This window comes from Perna viridis, chromosome 10 (genome assembly GCF_037379345.1).
Source record: "Perna viridis isolate PV_CMFRI_1.1 ecotype Kerala chromosome 10, ASM3737934v1, whole genome shotgun sequence".
NCBI lineage: Eukaryota > Metazoa > Mollusca > Bivalvia > Mytilida > Mytilidae > Perna > Perna viridis.
Window position 1 is genome coordinate 15183259 of NC_142454.1, and position 14013 is coordinate 15197271.

A 14013-nucleotide genomic window follows, 5' to 3' on the forward strand; every position below is an offset into this window, starting at 1 on the left:
ACTAAATATTGAAGGGATAACTTGTATGATTTAGTTAAACATAAATGGGTTAATTGTTAACCTTAAGACAGGGTATGTAAAAATTAAATCTTTGATGTGGGAGATAAAATGATATCTAAGGGGTTTCATGACTTAGAAGTAAAAGCAATCTTGATTGGTTTCAGTTTGATATGTTTTCATGTTTAAGATTTTAGTTTTGAGAATAATAGTACTAGAATTTGTGTTGAAAATGCCATAACAAAAATTCTGATTTCTCTGCCAATTCCTTGCAGTGATATTGGTATTAATGCAGTAAGATAACATTGATTTACTGTCCTCTGCCTGATCCTTAAAGTGATTGGTATTAGAGGTGTTATATAATCTCCAATCTATGTTGATTCTCTTAAGTTCAGGTCGTTTCATTCAGTTCAATAGTATGACTGTTAACAAATAGTTGTTTTTGGTTTGGCTGAGATTTTTTTGCTCTCAGGTGGCATTAAAATTCAACATTTGTATGCAATGTGATAATAAGGAATTCTTTGAAGAGTTGAAGGTATGTTGACTTTATACCTCATTATTATGATTTTATCTGTGATATTGACTGAAAACCAGCTGTTTCATAAATGAATCCACACTTAATTCCTTAATTCAAGTAGCTTTTTTTAAACATTGATAACTTTGAAAAAGTTTTTTTACTGTTTTAATAATCAATTCTTGAAAATCAGTACTTACGATTATAACAGTTAACAGTAACTAAAGTAGTATAAAACCTTATTAAGCCAGAACTTGACCCTGTGTTAGTTACTTATAATTACTATACACACTGGAATGACAGTTTATGTGAACCTAGTACTGTGAAAGTACTATTGTTTGTAGGGTACCAATTTTCATGGCTTTCGTGGGTAGGCCAAATCACAAAATTTTGTAACGAAAAGGAGATTCCCATTGATTTTATATTGAAAACCCCAAAAACCATGAATTCAAGAATCCACAAACTTGTGTTTCTTTCCAAATCCACATAAACTGGTATCAACGAATAAAAGTACTTTCACAGTATAACATTTTCTTTATCCATATCTTTAGATATTGAGAACTTGACTTTTAAGTGAGAGTTCTGTTTGCACCGTTGTGTAAGGACATGATGCATAGGACATAGGAACAGATCAAGTTTGAACCACTACTCAGATATCTTTTCTCTGTTATTCAAATTGTAAAGAATTTTGGGTTTATCTGGGCAAATAGTAGAACACTTCATGATGTGATTGAAAACTCTTAAATAGTCTCTTGACATATTACAACTAAGGGCAGATATACTTCTGAAATGTGATTGGAAGAATGTTCTTGCATAGTCTTCATTTGTCTTTAACAAATATAAAAGGTTGTGATCAAAACATGAATTGAATAAACATCAACATTTTGTCTGTCTGTCTGTTTGTTTAGCTGTTAGTCATATAAGATTGATCACGTTAAAACTTCAGGGAGTAAACTGGTAAACTTCAGGTGACATTGTTGGTCTCCTTTTGATTCAGTAACTGTTGCCAGTTGAATTTTTATGAGTAGTTAAGTAGACAATCATTCCATTTGAACCTAAAGCATTACCTAATGCAGGTTATGGTCATTCAATTAAGAGAAGACCAACTCTATTCTGTGAGTTAACTGTTTTATTTGCTATAAATATCCTATATTGTTTTATACATCTACTTAGAGGCCAGTTTTTTTCTTTTCAAGTTTTCTACCGTGATAAGATTTAAAAAAAGCCTCTTAGACTTTATTTAAGTAAATAGTTTATTCTAAAGTGAATGCTCCAAGGCGTGCCTAACAAATAAACGTGAAAAAGTAATTGACACAATAATTTGATACAATATAAGATGATTAACAAGGTCAGTATGCCCTTGGCATGGTTTTTACGGAACAACAGCTTCCCTCTTCTGTTAAACCTTAAAAACAAAAAGATTTTGATCAATGATGAGTGAATCTATATCAATATTTACACAATTTATAATGGTTTTATGTTCTGCTAGAAAGGCATACTATGAAACTTGGTATGGAATACTTTATGATTTCATGTTATGTTTTGGGGTAAAATTGTACAAGATTTTTGTTTTTTTTTGGTAATTTAGCATCTCTTGCTACCAGTTATTATTTTGAATTGAATATGGTCACGTAGTGTCCACACCACATCTGCCATTCCTACTCTCCTCCACATTTTACAGTTGACCTTTTTGCATGCTGCATCTCATTGTGTAGTTTTGGGTAGAATGTACTTTTATTAAATTATTGTATCCCCCTTTGTCAGTTGAATCGATATTTGGAGACTTTTGTGATAAGTATCTTGCAGAAAATTTCTTTGTGGTATAATGTATTTTCTGGTTGAGACCCCAGAGTCACCATGGCATTGTGTCTTCATGTAAGCTGATGCTTGTATAATAACTGCTGTCATGTAACTTAATTTATCATAAGAACTGATAAAATGGCCTACCAACTTAGGGTTTTGCAATTTGTAGTGAAGCTTTGGGATTTTCTAGAATTTGTTAAGTATCACTCCAGCTAAGAATCATGCAAAATGTGATACATGGTTGGAAAGCCTACATATTTTTATTTTTGATATTTTGTGTAAAATGCTTTAGTAAACAGTAATTAACATTTGTTTTTTCATATAACCTGTGCTCATAGGAGATAAAAATTATATAAAATGCACTGTAGATTTCAAAATTAAGGGAGATAACTCTGTAAATGACTCTCAAATACAATAGAATCTACTGGATTTTCAATATTGATTATCTCTTAAGAGCAGACAGAAAAATCGGAATGAATAATTACACATTTCATAATATACACAGATAAAACAACTTAATTACAAAAATAAAAATATGTAGCCTTTTTGGGGTGTATCACATTTTTCAGATTTTGCATGATTCTTACAAAGACAGTTACTTAAAACACATTGTTTTGTTCCTTACTGATTGAGAAAATGTTAAGTTTTGTACAGTGAAACCTGTCTAAGGAACTTAAGATGGTGTTCTACTAAGACAAAATTGTTCAATTAATACAGATTCAAATTGCATAAATATTTAAATGAAAGAACTGTCAATTATACCAGTTTGGTTTAAACAGGTTTTTGGGTTGTGAATTAGGGTTCTGTTTAGACAGATTCCACTGTTGTACCTGATGAGTATCAGCCTATATAAAGTAGAAAAGTTCCCTATCTTCTTTATATCTAATATATTACTATCTATCTACCTTCCCTGCAAATTCTCTTTTTAGATATTATATTCAGTTTTCTGTTACATTCTAGCTCTTTTCAATCAATAGTCTAAAACAACATGCATTTTTAACAATCTACTCAATGAAAAATTTGATTTGACATTGTTTTTTACACACATTATATGTAAACTAGTGTACTTCAGATAAAAGAATTTGAAAAAAAAAGCTTTTATTATAGAGAATGGAAAGACACCAAAAAAGAAAATAGAAAAGGGGGGGCTCCGACTGATACTTGGTTGCACTGCCTTTGAACAGTGAGATAATTTTCTTCCATCAATATCTACTGTAATTATATGTGATGTTTTATAAATGCTTAATTATATTTATTTGATTTCTGTAGATAGTGAGAGCTAAATGGTATATATTTGATAATTTTTCTGGCTAAAGTAAATACTTTAGGAATCCTCTAGCTTCTATTTTCTCTGTAATGATAACTAACTAATCTGTAATTGCTAAATGAAATCTATTAATATTCCTTTGAGAACAGTTTATCCAAATGCAGGCCTTTAAAGTGATTTTAGATGATGAATTGAATACTAAATGGGAAGTTTTCTCCTAAAATATTCATGAAAATGAAATAAATATTGAAATATGCTTTGTTTGGTCCAGGGACTAACACACGTGTTGGAAAATCAACACAAGATGGCAAATTTTCAGCAGTTGAGTGTAATTACAATTGGCATGGGTAATTCTTATAAAAGCTTACAATTAAAGTAATGAATATATTGAGAACAAGGACTTAGTGGTTAACCTATACCCATGTACCATGGTGTTGATCTCTGGAAATAAACATTTATCATGCAGCATGCAATAGTCTGTCAGTTCCTGAAATTTTTAAAATCAATTGCTTGTCAGTTATGCTGTTGCCATTTCAGTAATTAGTTTTGTAAAGATATATTGCCATCTAGGTGTGAATTTTTGCAAATCTTTCCATCTTTCCATGTACTAGTAGCAGATCTGACTGTAATGTAGAGGACTTGTATTATTAATTTTGGACATATTCTAAGAATTCACAAATTATTAACCATCTAATGGAATATGACAATGACACTGTATGGAAGAGATTTTCTGTTGAGCCATCTTTAAGACATTGATATGAACTTAGATATGAGGAAATCTAATAAGCTATAGTTTGATGACACAGTGGGGGATACTTAAGTGTCCACCAGTGGGAGTATTGAACTGTTAACTTTGGACATACACTGTCACATCATAGTGATTGATCAGATACTTCTTGATATGGAATAATATGAGAGTCTTCAAAAACTATTTCCAATTTGGAGGTTCGGTAAGTGACTATGTTATCAGTTTTGAAGCATTTGGCTTTTCTTAACAAATTTGCTAGGTCATTTATTTTTTTTATGTCCCTTGCTGCAACAGGGACATATGTCAGAATATTGTTTATGCTCTCACTCCTACATTTCTTTCCATCACATTTGAACAAAGGTTGTTATTGCTGATAACCCAGACAAGTTTGAAACACAATTCATGTCCTTTGAAACTGGAAATCAATCATTATTTCAATCAATGCAATATTTATGTGGACCTTTTATTTGTGTAGTTTCCTTGTCTGCTCTCAAAATTAAGAGAAATGACTTGTATCTTTTTAACTTTAATTACAGTAAAATCATGTCATATAACAATGTCAAATTAAAATATTTAGTAAACACAGTGAACAAACTAAGCATATACCGTATATATCTAGACAATGAGTGATCTGTACTTATTTATATAATCATTAATCAGTGTAATTGGGCGATTAATTGATCATATCAAACCTATTACCTAACAGTCAGGAGTAACAACCTCATCGGTAAGACTAATTTACCATTCAGTGATGCTAATGATAATTGCAGTTTAGACATTTTATGCCTTCATTTTTTTAGGCTATGGAGCAGCTTCTTAATAGAAAATAATTTTGAATGTAATATATTTGCTGATTGATCAAGTTTTCTGTATCAGTTTTTTCTTTTTGCGTAATATTTTACCAAACTGTGTTGTACATCTTAAATTATATGAAAACTCAACTGGACAGTACTTCACCTATAATAATTCAAAGGACATAATAGACTTAGGCTGTTCTTTGGCCTCTTACTAGTCTGAATTTGTGAACATGGTAATAGAATGAAACAAATCTGTATTTTTATTCAACATAGTTTAACATGTATGATTACCTTTTAAGATTTTCCTGATGGCAAGTCAAAAATAGCAAAAATTTCAAGATTTGTGAAACTAGTTAACTTTTGAAAAAAAAGGTGATTCTTGTACCATTGTTGACCTATCAAATAATTGTATATTTTGAAAGAGTAATTAAAAATGTTTGAGAATGTCTTAAAATTACATGGATCTATATTGGTGGAGACACTTCTTGTTTTTTATGTTCGAAAAGTAATTTACCTCTAGGTTTTGCAGAATTGAGTTTCAAGAAATCACACATTTTGACTAGTCATCATGTGTACCTGATTATTACTTGGTTATTCTGAGAGTGAAATACTAAGGATATTTGACTAATGGTACAGTCAGGAAAATCTGGAACTGATATGATTGGACTTAATCTCTAAAGTAAAATTTCAAGTCCTATTCTTTGAAGCTCTATGCTACAAATGCCTTAACCTTAAATAAAGTACTCATTGGGCATTTCATTCAAATCACCATGAAGACTTATATTTTTCATGGTTTGTGACAGAACTTTTGCAATGAACAAATTAAAATAGGTAAAGATAACAAGTAAAAGTTTGCTTTGACTTGTACATCAATTCTCACAGTTTTAGGGGCAATTTTCACCCATGATTTACCTCAATTTTTTACTGGTCTAACACATCATTTATTGCATTTATTGTGTCTAAAATATGTATCTGGAAAATTGTTAAATATATTTTACCAGTATACCAGACACAGACTCCTATACCTATGAATTAAACAGTCTCTAGTTTCATTTGTACATTGAAGTGCATTATAAACAAGTTATACAGGACAACTAGTTTGTTTTATTGGATATTCAACAGCTGAAGAATTCCTTGTAATAATTTAAGGGTGTTCGCTTGCTAAAAGATCACGATTCTGGTTTTGTTTGCTGTACCTGCCTGAAAAAATGTACTAGCTTAAAGAGTATGAACTGTACTCACTGCTGTGCAGACAATTTGTTTAAAAAGGATAATATATCATCAATGTTCATCATTTTTTATATGACTAAAAAAATTTTAGGTTATGACCTTTTCAGTGGAGCCAATCAGGACTACAACAATGTGAGGTTATGACCTTTTCAGTGGAGCCAATCAGGACTACAACAATGTGAGGTTATGACCTTTTCAGTGGAGCCAATCAGGACTACAACAATGTGAGGTTATGATCTTTTCAATGGAGCCAATCAGGAGCTACTTCAGTTTTAGTCAGATTTTTATCTTGTTTTAAATGTTTAATCACTATCAAAATGAAGAGCTGTATCAAGTTAAAACTATGTGTCCATATTTGCCCCACCCATTCAGGGTTGTCCTCTGCAGTTGTATCAAGCTGCACCCTGCAAAGCATTTTCTTAATTTACTTCAGTGTCTAGTACAGTGGTCTTTTGTCTAAGACAAACTACCTGATATAATATAGAGAATTTAAGTACCAGTCCCTGTCACATTCAGACACTGTACATATTAAAGTGATTCATGGTGAAGAATAACCCACCAAACAAACAATGCTTTTTCAATCTAAATATGCTATTTATGTACATAACTATATTTATTTCTGTATTCAGGACTGCACTTTCGAGAAAATCATACATTTATCCCCCACTAAAATCAACAAAATCTAACAAAATCATGAACGATAACTCTTGCAAAGTGCCAATTTCATGTACAATCTATATAATTTTTATCTCAAAAGCGCAACAGCCAAAAGGAAAAACTAAAACTGGTTATGTGATCAATAACTGTTTCTGAACAAGAAATATAAGTGAACTTAGAGGTTATTTGACATGCATGAATCACCTCCTGTCTGATTTTTATAAGGACTGATACTTAAGAACAACTTCTAATTCATTGTAATAATGGCTGTGGGTTTGGGTTAATAGTGTACCTAAACACCCCTAACGGTGCACCTTATAAATGATTTGGTAATTACAACCTTATTTTACAATAACTAGGATCAACAACCTCATGAAGAGAACTCATCAGGCAGCCAGACTCCTGATACCACAGGCTGCCTTAGTATAATGCAATTGTTTTAAGATCTTTTCTGCAGATGTATTAAGATTTCGTAACTATGGATAAAACATAGAAACATAGTCTGTATGCAAGTGAAAATTATAGATATTGAAAAGTGTTTTAGAGCAGGAAGTCATTTTAATTAATTGTTTTATCATGCATTAAGGTTCGTCTGCTCTCTGATAAACCTCTGTCTGATAAAGAATACCTTAGATTTCACCTGTGGTACAAATGGCTTCACAGCTTTCTGCTTTTCAATCCTGAAATTTTGTGATAGAAAGATAATAACTAAATTACACTATTAATTGATAAACCATCACAGGGAGTTTCCTTCATATCTGTTAAGCAATTTATAATGATCAGATGTACAAATATGTGAAAAAAGGTGAAAAAATTGAACTATCTCTCCTTTTGACAAATACACACTAGCAGTTTGAGAACATGTGGTAGCACTCCTTGTGAAAAAAATTGTAATTTAAGTGTTTATTTACACCATGAAGAACTTATTTATGAAAGTTATTGTTTTTAAGATTTTTGATCTTTTTATGATGAAATTTTTTGAATTAATTTTCAGGGGTTTAATTACCAAATTATCTTGTAACATACTCATTAACTTACATGAAAAGAATCAAAGGATGAGAAATAATTGGACAGTTTGAATATGGAACATATTATTACTTGTAAAATACAGTTGCATGCATGGCTTACATTAAAATACTACATGGAAAGTATATTTAATCTGATTGGTAGCTGTTACTTCTCTAAAATACATTTGTTCCTAAATGGAATGTATCAATCTTTCTGTTGTAACTTTCTAATAGTCCGATGTCTCTGCATGTGAATTGGTTAATCAATCAATCAATAAAATTCACTAATTACTGGTAAGTGGATGGAGTTGATTGTAAGGTAACACCAGTACTGTAATGTTAAATAAGCTCGTCCAACACAATATATGGTAATTACTGTAGACATTGATTGGCCAATGATTACTTGATGATTACATTGTCTGTATTGTTCTCTGTCCATTGTCAGCAAGTTTACTATTGGTTTATCTTGTAATAAATTGTTAAATACTTTACGGACCATAATGGCCATTTGTTGTTAACTGACTTCATGTTTCACTATTTCCTGTAGAATTAATAAGTATTGTCATATTCAATGGTTCAGATATATATGGTAGTAGTCACATACAAGTGGACATTGTGTACCAGTATTTGTACTTTTATGGCACAAAATAAGTGGGGCTATGGTGATTGCAATCATCTAGCTTGTCCTTTCGTCAGTCCATCTGTTACACTTTTTTTGTAACAGATTTGTCTTCCTCTATTGGAGGAAATGTTTTAATTTTGGTATTTGGTAAATTTATAAATCAGCCCTCATAGGCCTAAGGTACATTTACATGTTAACACTTTTAAGAAGACTGATGTGTAGATTAGTGTTGTTTTTTTGTCAGAATTATTGCATAATTTTGCAACTTAAAAAATAAATTGTTAATGAGGAATGATTTGAATATAACAATAAATTCTTTCGTGAAATTTGAAATTAAAAAGTTTTTGAATAAGTATACTGATCATAGCTCAATACAAGTGTGTATATTGGAAATTCGTGAAATTTAAAACATTTATTGTAGTTAGCAGATATCTAAATTTACAATTATCAGTTAACTCACAATTATTCATAATTTATTTCGGATCTGTTTTCAAAAATGGTAATTATTTTATGTATTTATAAGTTTCCATAAAAGAAAATATCTTAATTCTCACTGTTCAAATGATAACACTGGTAAGGGTCAAGTTCATTTTATTTTTACTTTTGATCAAGTTTCCGAATTATTTTAATTTAGAGTGGCAGATCCAGAAATTTTGAAAATGGGGGGACAAATGGCTAGTCTAGAGAGAGGGGAGGGGGGCAATCCAGTAATTTCCAGTTTTGTTCCCCCATTTAATCAACCAAACTTTTCCAGCAGAAGAGGGACCTGGGCTCCATCCCATTTAGACCAGCTTATAACTTAGAGATGGCTGGAGGGCACTTGACTAAGAACTTTTAACAGTTTTTAGCTTGTCAGTTTTTTAATCTCTTGATATTACAACTTTCGTCATTATTTTCTCTTGTTTTCCCATGAACTAGAAATGTTTATGCATTAAATAGTATGTAGCAAACTTGATATGTACAATTTCTGATGTTTAATGCATATACCATTCAGCAAAAGTAGTTCTATTCATTTTATTGAATTATGAATAATTTATTAAGTAAAATTCTATGTTAAAATTGTTAGTCACATATTTGTTCAATAGAAGAAATGAATGCCTTGCATCAACAACTATGTTGAGGCAAATTCAGGCTGCTTAGGTGAATTCAGACTGCTTAGGCTAATTCAGACTGCTTATGTGAATTCAGACTGCTTAGGCTAATTCAGACTGCTTATGTGAATTCAGACTGCTTAGGCTAATTCAGACTGCTTAGGTGAATTCAGACTGCTTAGGTGAATTCAGACTGCTTAGGCTAATTCAGACTGCTTATGTGAATTCAGACTGCTTAGGCTAATTCAGACTGCTTATGTGAATTCAGACTGCTTAGGCTAATTCAAACTGCTTAGGTGAATTCAGATTGCTTAGGCTAATTCAGACTGCTTAGGTGAATTCAGACTGCTTAGGCTAATTCAGACTGTGTAGGTGAATTCAGACTGCTTAGGTGAATTCAGACTGCTTAGGCTAATTCAGACTGCTTAGGTGAATTCAGACTGCTTATGTGAATTCAGGCTGCTTAGGTGAATTCAGACTGCTTAGGTGAATTCAGACTGCTTAGGCTAATTCAGACTGCTTAGGTGAATTCAGACTGCTTATGTGAATTCAGGCTGCTTAGGTGAATTCAGACTGCTCATATGAATTCAGACTGCTTAGGCTAATTCAGACTGCTTAGGTGAATTCAGACTGCTTATGTGAATTCAGACTGCTTATGTGAATTCAGACTGCTTAGGCTAATTCAGACTGCTTATGTGAATTCAGACTGCTTAGGCTAATTCAGACTGCTTATGTGAATTCAGACTGCTTAGGCTAATTCAAACTGCTTAGGTGAATTCAGATTGCTTAGGCTAATTCAGACTGCTTAGGTGAATTCAGACTGCTTAGGCTAATTCAGACTGTGTAGGTGAATTCAGACTGCTTAGGTGAATTCAGACTGCTTAGGCTAATTCAGACTGCTTAGGTGAATTCAGACTGCTTATGTGAATTCAGGCTGCTTAGGTGAATTCAGACTGCTTAGGTGAATTCAGACTGCTTAGGTGAATTCAGACTGCTTAGGCTAATTCAGACTGCTTAGGTGAATTCAGACTGCTTATGTGAATTCAGGCTGCTTAGGTGAATTCAGACTGCTCATATGAATTCAGACTGCTTAGGCTAATTCAGACTGCTTAGGTGAATTCAGACTGCTTATGTGAATTCAGACTGCTTAGGCTAATTCAGACTGCTTAGGTTAATTGTCATATAAAGATACAGTAGCAAGGATGGATGGAATTAGTGTATAGTCTAATCATATGTTTTTTTTTTAATTAAGCTTGAAGTTGCAGAGGATCAATTCTACAATTTTTCTTTAACTTTAAGTCCAATTTTCAACTTTCAAAAAATATATTCCCATATTCCCATCATACTGAAGTTCACATGACTGGAATCAATGTATATTTATTTTTCATGGAATCAATATTCTATTTTTATTATATTTTTTCATCTCTGACCATTATCAGCTGCATCTACCAATAATATCATATAGATCAACATCAGACAATAGTAATTAATGAGGACTGTAAATGGTTGATCATTTCTATTGTTGGTTTGTTCCATACTAGATCGAAACCAGTCTAAACCAAACCCTGAACAATCTGAAAACCTGTCTTTAAAGTCCCTTTTTATCAATTTAAATTACACTGTACAGTGTATCCATCTGCACCATGAAAACTGATTTGTTCAATGTGTCATAGTTTTCCTTACCTCCTTGGTCTACCCTGGACTTGACTTATTACGAGCAACCTGGCAGTTGTTTTTAGAAAAGCAGAGGATGCTTACCCTACTGGAGTACCTGGTCCATGCTGCTGCAATCTTGTGAAATAATAGTACATATTCAGTATGCTGCTGAGCCATTTCTGACTTACTTTATACATCAAAGTTCACAGTAGATCTGTGTTTCATGCATAGATTATGTCGAGAGTTATTCAATCTTCTTTGATTTGTGCTAACTGATGAATTCTTATTATTTTCATTAAATCAGCAAAATTGATTTTCATCTCAGTCATCGTTAATTGAATGAAAATTGTCCAAGTAGTAATGTGAACAATATTATTTTATTTTGACTTCCGTAACCAATAAGATCAGAGTTGTACTTTTTGCTTCGCTACTCTACTAATTTGATTAAAGTTGTTTGCATTAATATTTCTTAGAAGAAACTATTAACGTGGAATATCTTTAGCTTTTACAACACCAATCAATAAGTGCTTCGTTTTACAACTCTTGTTAAGACTTGGAGCAGAGATAATACAGTGTTATTATTAAAACCTTAGAAATGTGTTTAGATCAGCGATATCTGAGTTGACTGTGAAAACCTATCTGGATGTCGTACGGAAACAAGCATTGATTTTTTATAAAGCCTGTGGCTGTAACATCTTCTTGCTTGACTCTTCCGTGTAAAATTCTGGATTAATTTCATTAAATTGTAACTAAACAGGTTGAATTTTATCAATAATATATCATAACTCAGTGACAACAATTGATTTGGTTCGTCATTTTTATTTTCCAATCATAGTATGATGAGGAATTGAAGAGTCTGGTTGCATTTATTTATTTTTCTGAGGATTAAAACATTTCTTGTGGAAAGTTTATCAATAATAATGGATTAATGTGACAAAATGTCATACAGGTCGACAGCATCATACCCTGATATGATGGTGAGTGTTAATTATCTTTGATTTTATGAAATTAGAATGTCAAGTACAGAGCTGCTTTCTCATTCCCTTGATAGAGCAGTTATATGAAATACAGAGCTACTTGCTCACTCCCTAACTACAGTAGGTACATGTATTACATATCTACCTTCTCTCTTTCTAGAGGTATATGTAGTACGTAGCTACCTGCTCACTTTCGAGATTCAGTTAATATATGTCATACAGGGCTACCTGCTCACTCTCTAGATTCAGTAGGTACATGTAGTGCGTAGCTACCTGCTCACTCTCTAGATTCGGTGGGTACATGTAGTGCGTAGCTACCTGCTCACTCTCTAGATTCAGTTGGTATATGTTGTACAGGGCTATCTGCTCACTCTCTAGATTCGGTTGGTATATGTCGTACAGGGCTACCTGCTCACTCTCTAGATTCGGTTGGTATATGTCGTACAGGGCTACCTGCTCACTCTCTAGATTCGGTTGGTATATGTCGTACAGGGCTACCTGCTCACTCTCTAGATTCGGTTGGTATATGTCGTACAGGGCTACCTGCTCACTCTCTGGATTCGGTTGGTATATGTCGTACAGGGCTACCTGCTCACTCTCTAGATTCGGTTGGTATATGTCGTACAGGGCTACCTGCTCACTCTCTAGATTCGGTTGGTATATGTCGTACAGGGCTACCTGCTCACTCTCTAGATTCGGTTGGTATATGTCGTACAGGGCTACCTGCTCACTCTCTAGATTCGGTTGGTATATGTCGTACAGGGCTACCTGCTCACTCTCTAGATTCAGTGGGTACATGTAGTGCGTAGCTACCTGCTCACTCTCTAGATTCAGTTGGTATATGTCGTACAGGGCTACCTGCTCACTCTCTAGAAACAGTATAGATACATCCTTAGGGTATAACAGCTATTGTTAATGCAGTGGATGAAAACTATCATATCATCTAGCCAGTGACTTGACCTGCTGATGAGTGTATGATAAAAACCCACTTCACCAGACATGGTACCTTCTTTAAATGCCAATTACAGATCTACTTGCTTACTATCCTACATAGAACAGATACATGTAGTACCAAAGTAACTAAGGCAAATTTAATGCATTTAAGTATTAGTCTTAATAAAAATCAGACAAGAGGTGATTCATGCATGTCAAAAACTCACCAATCGCACTTTTATATCTTGTTCAGAAACAGTTACTCTTCATATAATCAGTCCTAGTTTTTCATTTGGTTGTTGCACTTTTGAGATAAAAATTATATAGATTGTACATGAAAGTTCACTTTGCAAGAGTTATTGTTCTTAATTTGGTTTCATTTGGTTGATTTTAGTGGGAGATGAGTGTATGATTTTCTAAAAAGTGCAAATCTGAATGCAGAAATAATTATCATTATGTGAAAGTAAAGCATATGTACACTGGAAAGGCATCATTTGTTTGATGGGTTTTTCTATACCATGAATCACTTTACTATTAGCTGTGTCTGAATTTTATGTGTACTGATACGTAATAAGTAGTTGACCTGTAATTTATCTGCAACATTTTCCATTGTTTTTCTTACTATCTGATATTTTTTATCCCGATCTCCTGGTTCTGAAAATATCTGCAATTTCCAATGGCAGCTTTATGTGAAATGGACTGTGATTTTAATCT

The 14013-nt window shown here is 32.8% G+C and overlaps 1 protein-coding gene across 9 annotated transcripts in view; it reads left to right on the forward strand.

Annotated features, from left to right (window-relative positions):
- Positions 1–14013, forward strand: part of LOC148604688 (transient receptor potential-gamma protein-like) — a 115724-nt gene that overhangs the window by 37443 nt on the left and 64268 nt on the right. Inside the window, exon 1 of one of the 9 annotated variants that reach the window (XM_088550000.1) lies at positions 398–532. The exons of 5 other annotated variants lie outside the window; for them this stretch is intronic. In XM_088550000.1, the coding sequence (XP_088406126.1) occupies positions 494–532 (39 nt within the window). In that variant the 5' untranslated portion in view covers positions 398–493. Of the gene's footprint in view, positions 1–397; positions 533–4379; positions 4532–6461; positions 6581–12050; positions 12367–14013 lie in introns of those variants that run through there. 3 more of the 9 variants (XM_088550002.1, XM_088550010.1, XM_088550001.1) reach the window with 3 other exon arrangements.